Raw genomic sequence first — 22,933 nt, 5'->3', positions numbered from 1 at the left:
CAGAAAGTGAGTTTTTTTTTAAATTTAATGATTCATTGGGATGATAATTGTTAGTCAAGTTACATACATTTCAGGTGTACAACTCTGTATTACATCATCTATAAATCACATTGTGTGTTCACCACCCAGAGTCAGTTCTCCTTCCATCACCATATATTTGATCCCTTTTACCCTCATCTGCCACCTCCCTCCCCCCTTACTCTCTGGTAACCATTAAACTATTGTCTGTGTCTATGAGCTTTTGTTTCTTCATTTGTTTGTCTTGTTCTTTTGTTGTTTTCTGTTTTATATTCCACATATCAGTGAAATCATTTGGTTCTCTACTTTTTCTGTCTGACTTATTTCGCTTAGCATTATAATCTCAAGATCCATCCATGTTGTCGCAAATGGTACAATTTCATCTTTTCTTATGGCAGAATAGTATTCCATTGTGTATATATACCACAACTTCTCTATCTATTCATCTATTGAAGGACACTTTGGTTTCCATGCCTTGCCCACTGTAAATAAAGCTGCAGTGAACATTGGAGCACATATGTCTTTATGGATAAATGTTTTCAGATTTTTGGGGTAGATACCCAGGAGAGGGATTGTTGGGTCATATGGTAATTCTATTCTTAATTTTTTGAGGAACCTCCACACTGCCTTCTATAACAGCTGCACCCATCTGCATTCCCACCAATAGTGTATGAGGGTTCCTTTTCAAAAACTGAATATTTTGATGGATATTTTCAGCTGAGTTTAATGAAAAACAACCATATTTGAAGGTTTTATTATTATTTTTTTTAATTCAACACCATGATAGAACATTTTGGTTGGTTTTGCAAAAAGAAAATGTTTCACAAAGAAAAACCTTTCTAAGTCTGAATGACAATGAGCAGAAAAAAGAGAAAACAATACTGACATATTAAATTTTACTCATTCATTTTTGAATCAGCATTACCCTGTAATATACACAAAATATAATGCAATTATTTCACTGCATAGAAAAATATTTGTAAATTTTAGCAATAGTTTTTGTGATAATGGATAGAATTTGTTTGGTCACAGTTATGAATTACATGTACACCACAACCAAATCTAAGTACATTTTTGTTTTTTAATTTTGCAAGAGGTTTGTTTCTATCATGAGGCTCTGTGTCACCATAATTTATATTTTTATTATGATCACAAAACAAACAAATTTATATTTAATAAAAAATTTTAATGTGATCTTTGTCTCATTTTTAACAAAATTAAAAGGGTGAAAAGGTGAGGAATTACTAAGATGTACAAATTGGCAGTTATAAAAATAATCACAGGGATGTGAAATACAGCACAGGGAATATAGTCAAAAATATTTTAATCGCTATGTATGGTATCAAATGTATGGTATCAAAAACATTCTAAAATCACTGCCATTTTTACTCATCCCCTCCATGTTTGTTTTGTCATTAGTTTTTACTTTTTCATGCATATGTGTTTGTGTGTATGTACCCCTTAATTTACTGTTGTAATTACACATGGTCTGTCTACTTGTGCCTTTTAACCTTTGTACTAGCTTCAGCATTGGTTGATATACTGCTTTTAATATGTGTTTGCCTTTGTCAGTGAGAATTTGATATTACTTTATTTTATTTTACTTATTCATATTTTTTTAAATTTTCTTCTTCTCCTTCTCCTTCTTCAAGAAGTCCCGTAACATTTCTTGTAACATTGGTTTGGTGGTGATGAACTCCTTTACAGCTTTTTCTTGCCTGGGAAGCTCTTTATTTCTCCTTTAGAACTAAAGGAGGAATCATTTAGAATCAAACAAGGGATAAAGAGCTTCCCAGACAGGAAAAAACAGAATACCCAGTAAGTTTTCTTTTATTTTTAATTGAGATGTTATTAGGTATTTTTGGTGATTAATGCACAGACATTATGAGCAATTTGTACATAATCTTTATTATGTAACTACAAGAAGTCTAAAAACCATGTAGTTAATCTAAACTGCTATTCCAATGATTTATTATCTTAAAACTTCTACATAATATGTTCTAACTAGAATACCAGATTTCTATACCTCAAAATATTAATACACTGTTAGGTCGAAAGTCCCAATATTTCATGTATATCATACACCCTACGTTATCAATCAAAATATTCCATCTTTCAATTTAGGTTGACAACATACTAAAAAAAAAAAAAATAAATAAAAAATGGCCTATTATTATCAATTCTGTCATGGTGCCAAAGATATTATAAATCCTACACCAGAGAATACTTTTATTTAGGAATTAATTCCACTAAATAGAACATGGCTATAGAAGATAGGTACTTTAAAATAATCAAAACTTATTTAATATAGCGGACTTACTGAAAATGATGAGGATAAAGTCAATACATTATCATGGCTTCAAGTTACCATTATATTTTAGAATAGAAAAGTGTCCCCTCCATGGCTTACAGAATGTTAACATCATACATAAGGCAAGGAAGTTTCATTTAATTCAGTTTTATACTAACTTTTTGGTTGTAAATAAAAATAACCAATCAGCACAATTCCCCCCCCCCCTTTTTTCCCCACTTATCTAAATACTTTTTATTGAAATGAGATCAAGCAGAACTCCCTGCTTTTTATAAAATGTGTTTCTGGATGTACTCGAACACTTTGATTTACACATAGTAACAAAAATTATTCTAGGTTCTTTCAGGCTATTTTTTGGGCTTAGTTTCAACTTTGGCAAGGATAAGTTTGTCTGATGTCCTTGATAATCTCTGCTTGGGCTCTTCTTGACAGCCACATTCAGCTGAACTGACCTATCTTTGGGACATCTCGGGGGAATCAGCTTTCTTAAGAAATGAATATTCAGCGTGTACTTTTTCATGAAACATACTTTGAAAAACAAATCCCATTGCTTCCATAAGTGTCTGTTGCGAAGTATTCTTTAAAGTATTGCTATGATAAAATAAATAGTTGTGAATTTAACACATACAATAAAGAAATACACTCCTGGCAAGAGCATTCACACTATATTCTATAGCGATACAGCACATCTACGGAGCCTCTCTTTCTGCGCGTATTTCAAGAACACGTTTCCCAATACTTCAGCCAATTCATAGCCAGGCAGCTTTATGCAGTTTTTAAACCACAGCACAGACTATAATACAATGTGCTGTTATATTAAATAGCTGGCAGAGGAACTTCATCAAATGCTTCTCCCACTACCATCCAGGATCACAAGGGATTAGATGTTTGTATCTGAGAATATTTCATTTTATCTACAAGTGCCCTATACTGCTGTCCTTGAAAGGGAAGAGTGAATTACCTTGCATCTGGAAAAGATTGGGAACCGGAGATGAGTTATCAATTTTTGTCTTTCAAATTTAACCATGTGCTATCAGTACTCTGAGGACTGAAAACACATCTCTCACACTACTAGGTGAGATCAAACACAAAGCAGAGCCCTAATAAATATGCTTTGGCAATTTTAACAGATCTATTAATAATGAGACTGTGTGTTATTAGAAAAATGGAAAATACCAGCCAAGTGCCAAACCAGTGAGGATGCCCGGATAACAGGCATAAACCAAGACTGTCCTGGGCAAGCTGGGACCCTTGGCCGGAACATCTGGCTGGGACATCTAAGACAACATGCACATAATGCCAGAGCAGTGCCAATGTGGAAGTGACTCAGTCTGCCTAGTTGTTCATCAGTACTAGAAGTATCATCTGACCTGGGCTTTGGAAAATGACTGAGATTCATAGATTTTGAATGTGGATATAAGTGTTTCAGGAAGATGGAAGAGAGTTTACAAAAGAAGCAGAAAAGTGAAAGGACACTGTCCTGCAGGGTTACGTGACGGGATATATGGAAATGAATAGTGCTGGATGAAGCTGGTGGGTAGTCGAGATGCAAATTGTGGAGGCTTTATATGCAATCCCAAACTTCTGAACTTAAAATGACCATGTGGCTATTAAAGAATTTTAAACGGAGGAGTAATGTCTGATTTGTATTTTAAAAACATCAGTGAGGTGGAAACGTGGAGAAAAATCTGGCTGGAGCGATAATGAAGTGAGTGGCCAGTCAAGTGTTACAGCAATGCAGGCGGTAATAATGAGGATGGGAACAAAGGCAAGGGCATCATGCAGGCCTGTGAGGCTGGGAGACATCAACCTCTCATGGCTAAGCGATCCATTTCCTTGAGAATTTTCAACAATAGAGGCTACGCGCCTTGGTATTTTGTATTGCTCAGCAGGGGCAGATTCTTAACAGAGAGGTCAAAGAGTGAAGAGCATAAAAAAGGCTCTGTCAAAATAACCTATTCTGTTGGCAAATGACAGCATGATACTCAAAGATGGCCTCCCTGTGGAACTAAAGTGGGACGAGACAGGCAGATTACAATTTAAGCAGGAGATATAGAGGCTGACTGCTGAGAACCAAGGACAGTCCACAGAACAGCATGAGGTGGCAATGTCAGACTTAAGTAGCTCTGATTAAGGAAAAGGGCCTTGAGGACTCTAATACCAAGAATCACAGTGACAGCCTCTACAAAGAATGACTAGAGCAGGAGATAGAAGGCACGAGGCTGTTGATAGTGGCTAGAGGATGAGTATGACATTCCTAAGTGACCGACATTTCATTTAAAGTCACTTTGCGCCAAGTTCAGTGAAATACATTTCATTGGCTGTATTTTGTTACAGAAGACGGTTCTGCTACTAATGCCTGACTCATTCCTTTTTTTTTTTTTTTTTTTTTAATGTGACACTAAATAAACCACAGGTATTTGTTCAAAACAGGAATGGGCACTGTGGTAGCAGGAGGAGAAGAGAGAGAACAAATATCTGACAATTCAAATGATACATCCTGATTTGGCCATGGCTGTCCTGGTTTATGCCGGATGTCTAGTTTCATTTTTAAGAGTTCCCCCTTTCACTCTAAAAACAATGATCTTAGATTAGAGTAATAAATTATATGATCATCCTAAACAGAATATTTGTCCTTTACAAACATTTAGGGAGACAAAGGTACTCACAACGTATTTGGGGAAGCAAAGATCACATAATTAAAACTTCTTCAGAACAATGGATTGCTAAACCATTTATTCTCATCTTTATTTGGAAGAAAAATTACAGCGTGTGCCTGGGGCCTGGCCTGGAATATGTTTCATAGAGGTCAGAAAATGTTTCATAGAGAGAGATCTTAGTGCTGAGTCTGGAAGAAGGAGCAAAGCTTAAGTAAAAGGAAGCAGAAAAACATTTAAGGTTAAAGGTATGGAGGCAGAAAGCAGTACAGTCAGTGTGTGTGTGTGTGTGTGTGTGTGTGTGTGTGTGTGTGTGTGTGTGTGTGTGTGTTTATATGAAACTAAGTTTATGCCTGATGTGTAGTTTCAGTAAAGGGAAGGTGCAATTGAGAAATAGTGATAAATCTGTTTTAACATCTGGTCCTTAATAGATGCTCCGAGAATGAATGAATAGACAAATAAATGAATGCATAACATGAGATAAATTACACTAGGGAAGAGGACTTTAGGTATGGCACTGAAGTGGGAAACATGACCTGCCAGCCAAACTGACCTAAAGTAGTGGTTTATTGGCCTACAGTCTGTCAACATTCTCTTTAAGGTTAGTTGTTTTCTTTGAAAATTAGATGACTTTACATGAAACTCCTTATTTCAAGTTCCACTTAAAAATTAGCCTGTCTTCCTGTAGGACAAAATGCTGATAGTAGAAGGGGCATCTGTCCCTTTTAAATACACATGCGTGCCGTCCAGCTTTCCTTCATTCCTCCTCACTACTTTACTTACAAAAGCTCGGACAATTAAGTTCACAAACTTTCTACCATGTGCTTACACAGTGGAAAGTTCACAAACGTACTTGTCCAAATTTTATTACCTCCTTTTCCAAAGTATGAATAGATGTGGTACTGGGAGCATAATCAGGAACACAAACTGATTAAATTGTAGAACGTCATTGTAATGGATAATATATAACTAAAAGCTTTCTATTTCCTGGAGCATATTAATATATGTATCTAAGCAATAATGGCAGCATGATAATAGTAGTAACTGCTAAGCATTTACTATGCACCAGACATGGTGTAAAGTTTCTTTCAAACACATGTGAATTTGAGTCACAGTGGCAGTCTTTTACTAGCAATGTGACCTTGAACAAATTAACTCACTTTCTGAACCTTAGAGTATTTATTTGGGTAATAGGGATGACATAGCATATCTCCCATTGCTTTTGTGAAGATTCAATCAGATCATGTATATAAAACACTTAACATGGTTCTTAACACACCAAACAAGACTTAATTCATTAAAAGGACTTATTCAAATTTGAAATCTGGAAACTTGGAAAGCTGTGTAAGCATGAGTTCACAGAAGATCTCCAACCAAGGGACCGATTCTCATTGGTTGATGCCATTCACAAATTATTAACCCTCAAAGAAATTTTATTTCAATGGGCAGGTTTTTGGTCTCAGATCAGTAATGCAGATTTCTATGTCTCTTAAAAGAATATTAAGGTAGATCTATTAAAACTCTGGTATGATACATATGGTTTCTATAATTTTAATATGCCCCCAAAATACAATAAATACAAACATGCATTGTTAATTTCACAGGCAAGCATTAAGAATTCCCAGAAACTCATATAAAGTAGCCTGTTTCTCTTAAGCACATGCACTTGGCATTCACAAACACTAGCCTGAGGCACTTCTTCATGTGAGTGCAGTCAGATATTTAATCATAATAACCATTTAAATGTAAAACATTACCTATTACTAATTTAAGATAAGGGAAAGGGGAATTGTTAGTTGCCAAATTATAATCAGAAAGAACTGCAATTGAACAGCAATCATGAGCAGGGCTCTGACAAATTTTTCCTACCATCAAAATAGAGGGATAAACAATAGAAAATAGAAGATATAAGTATGAAGAACGTTTAATTGGTGATTCAGAATTAGAAGATATTTATGTTCACCAATTATAGTTGTCTTATTTTCCGTCAACATTTTTATTTCCTCAAAATATATGTAAAGTGCAGATGTATAGACATTGATTCTTCTGCACTGTATTACACTTCTTTCACACAAGTTTGGTTTATGCAATACAAAACAATTCATTTATATTATTCATTTATGTCAAACAATTGTATTTGACATAAAATGCATGAATAATAAGTCTGACAATTGTTTAGCTGTATTACCGAGTCATTTACCTAAAGTGATATATTTTGTGGACGGTCAAATTTCAAAAATCCTTCATGCTTTTTCCAAATGATTTCAAGGTACATTTATTCATATAACGATAATAGTCCACGAGGCACCAACTATCTACTCAAATACCAAGTACTGTGCACATGTGACCTTGTTATTTCCTAATAACTTACTTATGAAGTGAGCACTATTATTCCTACATAAACTAGAAAATTTAGCCTCTAGTGATGAGGTCAGCAGTTAATAAGGAGCTAACTACTAAGCATTTACTATGCCCAAAGTTAGCAGCTAATAAGGAGCTAGGACTTGAATTCAGGTGTATTTGAAGAATACTGGTTTGTACTCTTTTTATAGATGATTTTGAAAATTTCACAGGTCTGTTAATAGGATTTTCCAAAAGTCTATACAATTAGAAAATCCACTAGATAATTTCCGCAAAGAGATAATGTGTGTTGGCAATAAAAGTAAAAATATAGCAATTAAATTTGTAAATTTTCATTTATTTTCTCAGCTTACACTAAACCAAAATTCCTCTTATAGAACAAAATATATTTAGCCACTTATCAGTGTCTTGAAAAAAAAAAAAAAAAAAAGAAAAGCCATGAACACTGGTAATTTCTTACAATGAATGGCATTTCATTGTTATAGGAAATATTTAATTTAAAAGCACTAATAGGTCTAAAGTATTTTGTCAAAGACATTTGTGAATATGTAAGAACTTTAAAAGAAGAGAAAAATAGTAAAAATGTAGAGTTGCATTTTTTTATAATGGCAAGTATTCGTTTCCTTCCGTACCTATAAAAATTTCACATTTTGAAATATAGTTTTATAGTAAATCCATACTACAAGTTTTTGTATTGTAATTATTTCACTCACTGAATCATTTTAACACCACCTGTATTTTAAGGAAAATTAGTTTAACAATTGTAGAGACACTCTCAACAATGTATTGATTAATTCAAAGTTAATTGCATTTCTTTTTTCCACATATATTTTACTTTAACTGCAGATGAATAGAAAGCTTAGATAAGAATATTTCAGATCATCAAATTTTTAAAATTAAACTTTTGAGCAGTAAATAACTCTTTGCACAGCATTCCTATTTTTGCATTTAAGAAATAAAATAGTAACTCACTTGAAAACTGAATTGCAAATCCAGATTTGCTGATGTAAAAATCTGTGTCAAACTGGATGCTTACTATGTTGAGGGTGCTATGGATTCCTTCAGGAATAAGAGATCCACTAATTTCCTTTAAGAGCATCTCATTTTCTGGTGGACCATCCCAAACTCGGAGTATGTCATGTGATGCTTCCGTATCAAAAGCAAGAAACTGTAGGCTGTGGGAGAAACATATTTATTTGTTTGATTCTTTTAATCATGGATTCAATTTTACATAAAGAATATAACAAATACGCATCTTTGCTTTTATTAGATGCTTCTTTTATCCTATCAGATGAAAAACATGTAGACAGCATATATAAGCTTAATGAATTTCTTGAGCAGTATAACTTGTTTATTTAGAATATGATTAAATGTACTATTACATCACCTTTGCAAATTAGCAAAATTTCAGGTATACATTCTTTTTAGTGTTCGTGAATTTCAACTATGGCAATAGCAGGTGACTCTTACAGAGGATCTGGTACCTGCCAGGCACTGTGTAAAATGCACTACATTTTTTTTTTCTTTGTTTAATTGTTACAATGACCCAATGAAACAGGAATGAGTTTTATCTCAATTTTATAAATGTGGCAAATGGAGTTTAGATTGATGAAAAAACATTGCCCAAAGGGTGGCAGAGTCATGAATTGAATAAAAGTTTCTGACTCCATTTTACATACTTTTAACCAGTGTTCATGTTTGTTTGATTGATTAGATTCAAATGAGGTTTATTCCAGGAATTTGAGAATAGTTCCCATTCAAAAAGGAATTCATATATACCATCACAATGACAGATACAAGGGATGAAAAAAATCACGTGAACTTCTCAATATACAAAGAAAAAGCATGTTCAAAAAATTCAACCTTATAATCATACTCAGAAATCTAGGACTAAAATGGAACTGATTAATGTGAAAAATAATGTCTTCCCAACCTCAAAATCAAAACAAAACAAACAAAACCTCCAAAAAAAACCCAACACAATGTCATATTAAACCTATTCTGCTTTATGTCTAATATAGACAGAATTAGTATCTGATACTTTTTCTGGCTAGTGCCAAAAATGAAAACTCCAATTATATCAACAACTCAACTCACTCTACATATATATCACATTCATGTTTGATATGTGGATTTAAATTTGGGTTGCAATTTAATATCAAATATTGTTCTTTAATTAAAAAAATCAAAAATCCTATTGAAATTATTTTCAAGTTTACTAATTCTAACATTTAAATAAAACAACACATGATCTATACTAAATAAAAATAGGCTGAGGACCAATTTAGTGTTGTGTATTTTGAGTTCTGCAAATTCCCTTGCAAAAGTGAAGTACCAGTTCACATGCAACAACGTACCAGTTTACATCCAACAATGTACTCAGTATACATTTCAGCATGTTCTTTGAAGGATGATACTTGTTTTCCATAACCATGTGCACCACCCAGAAGCATGTCTGAAATTCCATTTATATAAAGCAGGAATCCTTAAGTTTAAAGTTGTTTTGTGAGCAATAAAACTCTAACTAGCTCATATGTCAAGGACGATTTATTAATTTATTAATTCATTCCCAGGCATAAGTATACTAGTTAAACTAAGACTGAGGGCATGTGATAGCTTTGGAACCCTACTGGTATGATTTAGGAGACAATGGTTCTGCCCTCATCTAAAGGGAAATCAAACATGATTAAAGGGGCAGAGAGCAGATGCTTCAGAGATAGGCCTAAAGCCACGGAAGGCAGACAATAGTTATTGAGTCCCCTTCTATCCTTATTTCTTCTAATGTTTTTGAGGCTGAATTTATGATAGTGACCTGGACAAGTCTGTATACCTATGCAAATGTCGGACTCAGCATCTTGAGTCATCAAGAATTAAAAGAGTAGAGTGCCCAAAAAGCAGGAAAAACTCTCACCTTCTGTGCCTTCTTGAAACTATGAAAAGTTTCCCTCTAAGGGGTTATATGGCCTACCTCTGTGGCTCATAAATCAATAAATCATGCTGATGAAAACTTTTTCATGTTTAACTGATGAAAACCAAGTTTTTCCTTGCCAAGGTTAAAAATATTGAAAAATCTTGATGTTGACTGATATTATACTTTTAAGGGCTGAACAAGAAATTCAGAATCCCCAGTAATTTTGAGAAAATGAAATCCATTTACCTGACAATGTTTCCTGGATCTACCTCAATCATCCACATGCAACGGAGATTATTGTCATATGGAAAAGGATAACCAGGAGATAAGATTCTTCCTGATGATTCTCCTTTAAAACGACCTCCACATTCAGCTAATAAAAAAAGAATGAAAATTTAAGTCACAGTTTAATGCCCAATCTTTTCAAAACAATGTACAAATTTGAGTGTGTATTTTTTTCACCTTAAGGAAATTAAGAATTGATTCCCACTCTTCTTGAAACTATATATTTGTATATGTTTTCTCAGATTAAAGTATTAATTGAAGCCAGAACATAGTGCACAATGAAACAAGAGTGTCAAGTTAGATAACATAAAATATAATAAAATGAATGTAATTGGGGAATTAAAAACACACACACACACACACACACACTCAAGAGCTCTGAGTTGAGGCTTCCAAACATTTTAAGATGTGTTGTTAAATAATGATAATTTAAAAAGGGGAAACAGATGGCAAGTTGCTCACTGCTAATTGGTTGTAGGCTGAATAATTCATCTTGCAACCCCACCTCTGAGAAAAACTAATCTTTACTGCAGTCCCTCAGGCCTTCTAAATTTCAATGTCCTTTTATTCCCCTTTAAATCACTCTAAACACTTCCTCTTTTAACCTCTCAAAAGTCAAAATGGCATTTTTATTAGATTTCTTACTTCAGTTAAATCTAGTTTGGTTTTGATTTAATGTGGTCTCTAATTTTTATAAAATTTATTGAATTAAAACGTAAGTATTTTCATACAATATAATTTGATTTTTATATTTTGGGGATTCCCTCTCATTTTAATACTATTTAAGATATTGGGATGTCTGGAGTGTTTTTACTTCAGTAAGCAGATAATCTAGAAAGAATTATCTGTATCCAAGATGAGAGAAACTAAGTATTGTAGTTAATATATTGCTCAACATCTCTGAGCCCTAGCAACAAAGAAAACACTGTGTTATATATTATACACTTGCAAATTATCCAGATTCTCTCCTACCAAAAATAACCAAAATTAAACCACTTTACTGTTTGCTTAAATATTTGAAGATACTCTTATACTCATTTTCTTATTCTTTGTACTGGTTCTGTCTTACTCAAATTTAATGACTGAATTAAGTTTCTGGATTTTTTGTTTTGTTTTGTTTTGTTTTTATTACTAGAGCAAAGGTCAAAGACAAAGTTTGAGCATTTGGAAGAGAATAACAGCATCTAATGGTTCAAATACGTAGGCCCTACTCATATAGGTAAATTTGTGTCTAAGGTCTTGTATATTATATGTTTCACTACACTGTGGTGGTTAGTATTATGTGTCAACTTGGCTAGACTTTAGTACCTAGTTATTTAACCAAACACTAGTCTAGGTGTTGCTGTGAAGGTATTTTATCAATGCGGTTAATATCTGCAATCAGTTGACTTTAAGTAAAGAACCTTTAAGAATGTGGGTGGCCTTCATCCAGTCAATGGGAGTCCTTATGAGCAAAAACTGAATTTTTTAGAAAAAAAGAAATTCTCCTTCAAGACTGCAGCATTAAGTCCTGCCTGAGTTTCTTGTCTATTGGCCTTCTCTATGGATTTTGGACTTGTCAAGCAGCCACAATTGCTTGAGTCAATTCCACAAAATACATACATTTCTTTAGGTAGGTAGGTAGGTAGGTAGGTAGGTATGTAGGTAGGTAGGTAGGTAGATAGATTGATACAGACAGATCTAGTATTCTATTGATTCTGTTTTTCTGAAGATCCCTGACTGATACACACCCATAGAGGACTAAGGAATTTTATTTTGCATTGTAACATCACTTCAATTTATAGTCATAGACTTGTCATTTTTAAAGTAAATAAGAAGATATCGATGTTTAAGATGTCACCATCACTTATTGTGGTTTTTCTCATTTTCTAACAAAACTGTGTAACTATATTAATTCATTTATCATCGTTTCTTATAATTTACCACTATCATTGGCATATATTTATTATGAGCACAAATTTAAAACTTCAGTCCTCCAGATTAATTTTCAATCAATTGGAGTTTTGTGAACTATGTTGTATATTGAATTTAAACATTGATCTTTTCTCTTTCCATATTTCTTTGCTACAAATATTGCTTGGCATTTTGACTTCAAATGATCCAATGTGATATGGCACAGCACTAGAGTTCATTTTTGACAGAATGTGCAGAATAAAAATGAAATAGTGTTTAAAGAAGGTATACTGGTTAAATCCCTTCAGCTATGGTGCTTAAAAAATTAATTTTTGTTTGATCGATGCATATGCTTTAGAAACATAATTACCTAGAAATAATCCATACAATTGAGAAAAAGTTTCTCTTTTGACACAGGCAAAAATATAGCCATATAACTACCTAAGGTTAATAGGCACAGAAAATTAAAATCTTAGGCCAGGTGGTAAAGTTATTAATTCTTGCCAGTAGAGAACATCTAAAATAGAATTACATCTTCTGTTAACATGGAAAGCGTCAGCATGACACACCATGTGTCAAACTGTTTTTCAGCTGTTATTGCTGATCATCTATCACTGAACAAAAAAAAAAAGTTCACCCTTCTCATGAAATCTTGAGCAGTATCAAATCATTAAGTTGGACCTAGTATATTTGTAAATATAAAGTGCATTGATTTGTTGCAAGCATAATCAAAATTTTCTGATCCCAGAACAAATGTCCTTCCATTTGCATAAAATCTTTCCAAAAAATAAAGAATGTTTTCAGCTTGGTTCAACACACATAGGAAATAAACGTTTTTTAATGTATTTATTTTGTGACTTTAATTTTAGGGACAGCATGGCAAGTCAGCATTTACAAGTTTATAGTTTGTGCTATTATAACCCTTAATGATTTTCTCAATATATTTCCAATACGCATCAAGGAATATAACATCAGAAAGAATTAATCAATGCTACATTTTCTCATAATCAATGCCAGTGGGCTGATTGTTGGTCATATGCTAGAATCCCAAGCTTTATCAGTTTAGGATGATTATTAGTTTAGATATTACCCTCATAATCTATCCAAAATTCAGATGCTGTCTGAAAAGAAAGGGCTATGATTACATTTTGATTAGATAAAAACATGTTTGTTTTCTACATGGATCTATGTTTTAATGAACCAGTAGATGTCTCATGGCATCAAAAACAGTGTGCAATCAATCACTTGTAAGGCCTCTAATGACTAAAATTTCATTTTTTTAAAAATTTGTATTCTAGCAAGTTTTGTGGAGATTTCTATGTTGACTAGATCAACTAACAAAGACCAAAATTTGTCTCAAAAGTTTCGTTTCCAAATTCATCAAATTGTATATATTAAATATGAACAGATTTTTATATCAATTATAACTTAGAAAAACTGTTAAAAAAAAGATGTAAATTGATATAATCCATATAGTCCTGATACAGAATGGATTTGTGCCTCCATAAATGCGATCACAAAATAGGAATGACTAAAGAATAACTGCATGTTTATTCCCTACTGAGGAGTTAGTGTTTTGTTAAAATGTTTTCTTTTGTTGCCCTAGTATTTCATCCTGGAACCAATTTGAGCTTTGGGATAGAAGTCTTCACTATCCACCCTCCCACCCACATATACCCAGTATTCATTAATTAATTTATAAGATGGTAGTAATAACATAGTACTCCAGCTACACAAAGAAGAGAGAAAATAATCATTTTTTACCTTCACGTAAGCTATATATCCGTTGTCACTATTACAGGGATCTTCCTAAAATTGTTAATTATGTTATGCTACATACACATTAAATAAAAGCATAGGTACTTAGATTTTTAGAAAATGTGAATCTATATAAAGCCTTGTTAAGTTATTGAGAAAAAGTTTACTGTTTTTAATCTACCTTGCCAGCAGGATAGACAGTATTCTTTTTTTAATATTAAAACAAACCTGGTCAATGTGATTCAACATAAATATGTGATTGTAGTGAATTTAATTTTATATCAAAATAGGAGAAATAAAATGGCTCCATATTGTACAAAAAGAAGCACTCATCTATGAGATTATGAAACGGACACTTTGACTTTCCATTAATTTACTTCTGACCAATTTGAGTTCAATAACTTATTTTTAAAAAAGTTTTAGAAATAGTGTATTTCTTAGTAGTAATTTATTTTAATTAACTTTATTGGGATAACATTGGTTAAACCATACAAATTTCAGGTGTACAATTTCATAGCACAATATCTGTATACTCTATGACAACATGGATGGACCTTGAGAGTATTATGCTAAATGAAATAAATCAGACGGAAAAGGACAAGAACTTAAGATTTTACTCATATGTGGAATATAGAACAAAAAACAACACATGAACAAAGAAAACAAATATACAAACAAACAAAAAAGCAAACTCATAGATACAGACTAGAGAAGTGTGGTTTCCAGAGAGGAAGGGAGAGTGGAGGAGGATGAAAGGGTAAAGGGGGTCAAACACATGGTGATAGAAGGAGATTAGATTTTAGATGGTGAGCAAACATTACCTTCTCGATTTAAGGTATGAGTTCTGTGTGAAGAGATAGAATCCCCTGGGAGGGTACAGTATATTTTGGTAACACTTCTATAGCAATGTTTCATGAAAATCTTAAATAGTATCCTACCAATACAGGAAGGCAGAGGGTAGTCCCATGCCCTTCTCTCTCCTGTCATGCACTTGAGAAGGCTACTTCCATGGAGAGTGTAGCCTGGATTGCATCCATAAATGATAGTGCTACCAGCAAAGTGGCCTTGGTCACTGATCTTGTATCCAAACTGTGGAATGCCAGGATCCTCACAATGTGACAGTTCAAAACCTATGAGAAGAATATACATTTATTAAAAGTGAAATTAAACAGGACAATTTAAAACTGCATAAATCAGTTCTTCTTATTACTTTAATATAGTTGTATTACTCTTCCCTAGTTGTAGTACTTTTACCATATTTAATTTTTATACTACACAGTAGGCACAGAGCGTTTTTATTTCTTGAAAATTAGAATGTGTCATGTTTTTCAAATTTATCAATGATACCCCATGGTTTATATGACAATATCATGGCTTGTTATAGTACTAAGCTTCTTGCCTACTTCAAGTGCTTTACAGCTAACAATAGATTCTGACCAATATACCTACTAGGATTATATCATCACAATTTTAAAATTCAGACAAAATGAGTGAAATCATACATGTCCAAGTAACGTATATGTCCCCTCCAAATATATCTTTAGACTGCTTTATTTTTATAGTCTTAGAAGAAAGTGGCATAGTTTCATATTTAAAACATACTTTATCAAGAGGTAATATAACATAGCAAATAGCTTGAAGCACTCTGAATTGCTATATTCTGCCTTCTCCAGAAATGTATGGGTCTCGAAAATTCTCACAGGGAAAAACCAAAGCAAAACAAAAAAACAAAACACATGTTGCTCTTCCCACATGTTGTCACTCAGGGGTGTAGAGAAAATAATTGTGAGTTTCTGCAGAGTTGGAGCTTTCTGAATTAATTTTACTGGAAACTTGGGACCCTAGGCTTAGACCAACACTTGATAAATTATTTTACAACTAGAAGTATAGTGAGAGAACTCCAGAGAGATTTACCAAACCCTGGAGGAGGTTAGTGTTTACATTTTAAGGGAAAATGAGGTCCAGGACCTTATAGACATCTCTAGATTACAAAAACTGGAGACACTGGAGGCTAATCTGGATCTTGGAGAGATGTATTTACATTCCAGAGGTTAGAACAAAAGCACAGGATCCTTTCCACCCCATATCCAAAGAGATAAGGTTTTTTTCCCCTTTTGGAAGAGGAGGGAGAGATAGCTACTTTAAGGAGAACAACTCTAATTTCCTTCTTTCCTTGTCCCTGATCACTTGTTTAGATTTTTCCATCTGATTTTCATCATGTTCCTATAGGGGTAAGAACTGGGTCAAATGGGCGCTGACGGTTATTATTGTTATTATTACATTAATAATAATAATTAATCTCTCTAGATCCAGATGCCCTTGTGTACATATTCAGAATCAAATTAATAAAGATGGATATTAAAAACTTAACCATCAAAGTGCAATGAACTGTTAAGATTCGGAAAGAATTAGAAAAGGATACTTCATAATTTAAATTGAACTTGACACTAATAATCAAAACCTAAGCTCCTTGTCTTTAATGTTTTCCAAAAAAAAGATAATTACAATTAGGCGCAAATTAAATTAGTTAATGACTTCTGAGAGTACAGGATGATAAAGAATATTCTACATAGCTTCATGCATAAAGGAAATCTGTGATTTCAAAACAATAATGTTGGAGGATAAAAAGAAAAAAACACAAACCTTATGTGTGTCTTATAGGATAATAGAAAAGAGATGTGCATCTCTTTTATACACACAGATCCTTGACCAAATTAGTCTACATTGAACTAGAAAGCAAAAAAGCATGGATTATTAATAATTCACTGATGTCAAATCACTAATTGACATCATTGACTTTCTGTAGTACCCAAACATACATAAAGTCACCAGAACTTGTAAGCTCAAAGTACTGAGTTTACACACTCATTCTGTATGTCGAGGAGTACGTTAACTCCCAGAGAACATACGGATTACTCCCTAGTCTCTTCTATGGGATCTTAATCATTCCCTCCTCCATTCACCCATAGAATTAGTCTTCACATTTTAATTAATTTACAATCATTTGCTGTTTTTCTTTGTTTTCCTACAGACTAGAATGATTTCATTATTTTCCCCTCTAGCACAAATCCTGGCACATAGCAGATGTTAAATAATGTTCATAAATGAATGTGGATTCTTAGAGGCAATTATCTCTAGGAGACAACTAAAAAAAAAACAAAATAAATAACACTGATGAGAAACTGAAATATATGAGACAATTGAAAAAAAAAAATCTTCAGGAATTTCCTGTGTGGATCAATTGGTGATAGCTCCATTTGGGCGAAAACATGTTAAAATAAAGAGAAAACAAAGAGTTTTGGAGGCCGAGCCATACAAAGGGTTAGATGTTCAGTCAAATAGTCACACACACACACACAGACACACACACACACAAACACACACACACACAACAAGATATAAGGATATAAGGACACATGATCAAGCAAGTCAGTCAGTCTTTAAAAAAAAAGAAGCAGAAACAGCAGAAATTGTAACTTAAAATTTTCAGGACACATCACTTTGCATGGCTCTGCATACTTAATACTACTTTTAAAGTGTCCCTGCTCAAAAATTACAAGTTTGCCTTCTTTCTACCAGACAAAATATGCACTTAATCATTCAAGATGCAGCCACTTGAGTTTTACCATATGTCATTAATCAAAATAAAAATGGAAATCAAGACTTCTTTTCGAGGTTTATTACCAAATTCATCCTTCCTTAATTTGAATGTTCTGTAAATGTGGTTGGCAATTGCTGGTGATTAGGTAACATGGAGATATTCTTTGTAAATTAAGATAATTTATAATACTTTGCATTGTAGATGAAAATGCACATGGACAATAGTATATAAACTACAAAGCACAACACAATTTAGTTCAATTTGGTGGACTTATTGTTGCTTATTCATAAATATTCAGAACTGTCTTATCTTTATGGAAACACTCAGCTGCCAGGCTTTTCATTGAAAAGCTCAAATACTTGAAATTGACAATAAAGAACTACAAACAAATCACATATACTATATTCACCATTCCTTGTGAAATTTGATACTCTGATGAAATGGACATTTCTAGAGCACAAAACTAATGAATAGCCCCATTACTCAAATCTTTGTGATTTTTGGATAACTTACACCAAGATCTAATTCTTTTCCAGCCACCATATATTTCTTTAAGGATTTCCAATTTAGTTATAAGCTATAGTTTGAAATCTACAAAGGAGTACAAAGTACAACATAACTTTACCATTTTGCTCTATGACATTTTAATATCCTAGTTGCTTCATATTAATATTAATTTTAATTCAGATTAGTTTTCAGGTTACTATTCATATTAATTGATTCATATTTACATTATTATTAAGAAATACATATTACAAAACAAGTTAAAGTTCCTTTTGATCCTTCCTCAATATCGTTCTGGTCTTTTCCCTACTGAGAGTTAGCAAATATTCTGAGTTAGTATGTCATTCTCACTCATATTTTACATTTTTACCACATATCTGTATGTCTTCAAAAATATATGTTTTGCAAGTATTTATACAGTTTATAAATTATAAAAAAATATTGTGAGGATTTATTTATTGCCCAGCATCGTGTTTTTCCCTTTATATTTATATACACACACAAAACACACACACACACACACACCACACACACACACACACACACACACACACACACACACACATATTTTATTCATTTTAACTACTCTGTGGTATTCCATTGGAGCCACACTCCAAAATGTTTAATTTATTCTCCAGATGATGAGCATTTATCACATTTCCAATTACTCACTGATAAAAAAAAGGCTGTACTTCTATGTATCCTTTTATGCATGTGCAAGTGTTTCTATACAGCATGGATCATGTAGGAATTCAACATTCCTTCTGTCCTTAAGATTCAATCAAAATTTGCTAATCTGGTATTTAACTTCTGCCTTAACCTATTGAAAGATAAACAGTTGAAGCCCTACCTTAACAAAATTTATGTTTAATTTGTTTATATACAACAACTATGTATTCACATAAGGTAATGTCATATCTGGTCAGCAAAGCAGTACTGATAGATACTACAATAGGCAGGTGACTTAGAAATATAAGTGATACCTGAAAATTCACTTTTTGAATATTAGGTATCATTTTTTATGTAACTTAAAAGAAGGTCCTTATGTGCTTTATTTTTTGAAATTCAGGTAAAATGTAAATATGTTTATTATTGTTCAAGTTAAATTTTAGAGTACTTAATAATGAATGCAGGTATGTTAATTTTATGTATCAAAGGAAAGAAGTTTCAAATTGCTAACAAGAAAGGAAATAGATTGTTAATAAGGAAATTGAGAAAATATACTAGCTAAATATATTAGAGAAACATATCCTTTTGAAACCAAAAGCATTTTTTTTTTCATTTTTAGTTGAGATATAATTGACCTATAACATTATATTATTTTCAGATGTAGAACATAATGATTCAATATTTGTATATACAGTTTGTGAAATGATCACCACAATAAGTAGCTAACATCCATCACCATAGTTACAATCATTTTTCTTATGACAAGAACTTTTAAGATCTCTCTTAGCAACTTTCATATAGACAATACAGGTTAACTATAGTCATTATGCTGTACATTACATCCCCAGGACTTATTCATTTTATAACTAGAAGTTTGTACCTTTTCAACAACTTCACCCATTTCAAGGAGACAAGATTAGATTATTCTGTCATAATTTTAATCCATACAGAATCCTTTGATGGATTTAATTCATAATATTTAGCAGAATAATCTAAGAATTATATTTATTATTGGGTTAGGTTATTAAATTCCATTTAGGCCATTCATCTTACAAGGCAAAGTCTTATTTTAGAAATCTTTACATGTAAATGAGGATGTATATAACACAGAATGTCAACCTTGCCACATTAAAATTCAAAAGCAGGAAGTAATCCATGACCATACACAACAGCTATGCTAATCCTCTAAGACTGAGACATAATAAACAATATAATGGGGATAAAAAGAAGAATGTGTTGAGAACAATTACACATTCCTTTTTCTCACTAATCAAACTAATACAAAAAGATACACACTTCTTACTAACAAATTATATCAAACAAACATCACTTTGAGACTATGAAACTTTAGAAGAATGTTTTAAGAAGACAATCTTTACAGTTTTGAGCCAATAGAAGTTAAGAATTTAAACAACCAAACAAAAAGATTGTAGAAATGATTGCTATGCATTCCACCTGGAGGGAGAGGAGGTAAGGTAAATATATCTATATCTATATCTATATCTATATCTATCTATCTATATATATTTTTTTTAATTGCATGTGTTCTAAATCCTATGTATCAAGTTCTGACAAAAATGTGCTAGTTTGTGTCTTGTACATCCTACATTTGTACATTACTCAGGAATGGTGAGATTTAGCTTTGACTGATTCCCACCCCCCCCATCAGCCATTTAGTATTTGGCCAAAATGTATAAATGGTGCACTCTAGATATATCTAGGAATGGAATATTACTAGATAGCGCCAAATTACTCTCCAAGGTGACATTAATACGTTATATTTCCCAAAGGTAAGAATTTCAAGTTCTTCAAATTATCATTAGCATTTGGTATTCAACATCTTTTTAATTTTTACCAATTTTATGAATATGCAATTGTATATTATTTGGGGGTTTAATTTTGATTTCTGAATTTCTATTAAGCATTTTTCTTGTTTGCTTTTTGGACACAGGAGGTCCCCCTACTGTGAAATTTTCTTTTACTACAATTTTCTTATTGATTTGTAGCATTCCTTTCTATGTAGAATGTATGTTATTCTGTATATATATATATATATATATATATATATATATAGAGAGAGAGAGAGAGAGAGAGAGAGAGAAATAATATATAGTAAATATATGTATATATATATATATATATATATATATATATAACAGAATAACATACATTCTATGGAAAGCATATATATATATATATATATATATATATATATATATATATAAAGATATATATATATATATACACATTTAAGAAGGAGATATATAGATAGATAGATAGATAGATAGATAGATAGATAGATAGATAGAAAGGATATATATATATATATATATATATATATATATATATATATATATGAAATCTCCTTCATAAATGTCTCATCTTTTTACTTTTTTATGGTGTGATTTGTTATAGAGAAGTTAAAACGACTGAGGCTTAGTCAGGAAAACAGAAGCCACAGATATTTTGAGTTGCTAAGATGCAATATAAAACAATTAGAGGGAAAATACAAGAAATGCAGAGGACGTAAAGGTCAGAAGACCACCGCTGGCTTTCACTAAACCCAGTTCAGGGAAGATGTTGCTGCAAACAACCACCTGCCAGCACCACACTCCGGCCTGAAGATGCTGGTGGAAAATAATGGCTTCCTCATTGATCTCACCTGTGAGCTCTCACAGGACTGCATTTAATTGGCAGATTCTAAGCAGAGATCTTTGCTGGCAAGAATATGAGTTATGCAATTGCTAGGTTTTTTTGTCTCCACACTTCAGAAAGTGCTTGGAAGGACAGAAATACTACTGACGATGGACAGGTTTTTGCTTGTGGATGTTGTTTTAGAACTCTTTCTCCACCTTAGCTATTCTAGGCTTTTTTCTAAACATTTTTAAAGTTTTCATCCCATGTTTAAGTCTTCAACTTGTCAGAAATTAATTTTATATAAAGAGTAAATTTATAGGTCTTTAGATACTAAGTTCAAAATTTACAAAGATTTTGGGATGTGAAGTTTGTAAAAATCAAAATGACTCCTGTTATTTTAGTAAGAAGAAATTATGTCAAATATTGTTGATGTAAATGACAGATAATCAAGAAATTACTCTAAATATTTTAGCTAGAATACCTTATACTATATAATGCAGCATTAATCATTACTGCCTTTATTGCTTGGTTAATCTCAAAATTTAAATAATAAAATAAATGCCAAATATACATGTTTTAAGTGGTTTAGAGGATATAGAAATGCATGGAGTAACTTTGTTGCTCCCTTGTAACTTAATTATTGTCTACTTGTACTTGTATGAAATGATTTATATACTAAGAATAAAGTTAGATTTAATAGGTCTTTTGATTATTTTTCATGGTTAACATTGCCAACAACATACTGTAAATTAAATAATTTATGTAGAGTATTTTTTTATACATTTATAAAGTTAGTATATAAAAGAATTCATCACAATTTACCTTATGCCCATTTTTAATTTGAATGTAAAATTTGAAATGGTCATATTCTGTGTGGGTTATTGAACAACTTCAAGCAAACCAAAACCAAAACCCAAACCAAACCAAAACCAAAACAAAAAAAAAGGAAGGCTAATAGAGTACAACTATATCTGAACTTTTCCTTTGAAATAACAGACATGTCTCCATTAGGCATTTTAGTAAACTAAATGTGCAGAATTGATAACAAGAGGACATCTGAGCCCACATAATCCATCAAAATCCATCGAAAAAGATGGTTGTTTAAAATACCCAATCATTTTCTATGGGATGAAAGTGGGGTAAGTACAAATGAAGAGCTAAAATAATCTGCAGTGAAATGTATCTTTAAGAAACAGAGCTTAAAGAATAGACGAACACGATAAAATATTTCAGGCGTAAGTCATTATACTATAATGATTCTGGCCAAAAAGAAAGAATTCAGATTGTCAAGCATAAAATGACAAAAGTTACTTTGGGAAGAATTGCAT

The 22,933-nt window shown here is 32.3% G+C and overlaps 1 protein-coding gene across 5 annotated transcripts in view; it reads right to left on the bottom strand.

Annotated features, from left to right (window-relative positions):
- CSMD3 (CUB and Sushi multiple domains 3) overlaps window positions 1–22,933 on the bottom strand; it is a 1,092,836-nt gene that overhangs the window by 290,675 nt on the left and 779,228 nt on the right. For all 5 annotated transcript variants that reach the window (XM_088798979.1, XM_088798980.1, XM_088798981.1 and 2 more), the window contains 3 exons: window positions 15,133–15,324; window positions 10,505–10,631; window positions 8,320–8,522 (listed from right to left, as the gene is read on the bottom strand). In XM_088798979.1, the coding sequence (XP_088655105.1) occupies window positions 8,320–8,522; window positions 10,505–10,631; window positions 15,133–15,324 (522 nt within the window). The remainder of the gene's footprint in view (window positions 1–8,319; window positions 8,523–10,504; window positions 10,632–15,132; window positions 15,325–22,933) is intronic.

The sequence above is a fragment of the Rhinolophus sinicus genome, chromosome 6 (genome assembly GCF_057876585.1).
Source record: "Rhinolophus sinicus isolate RSI-liver-muscle chromosome 6, RSI-T2T, whole genome shotgun sequence".
In the NCBI taxonomy this organism is placed as follows: Eukaryota; Metazoa; Chordata; class Mammalia; order Chiroptera; family Rhinolophidae; genus Rhinolophus; species Rhinolophus sinicus.
This window is presented reverse-complemented; position numbering and strand designations above follow the sequence as displayed.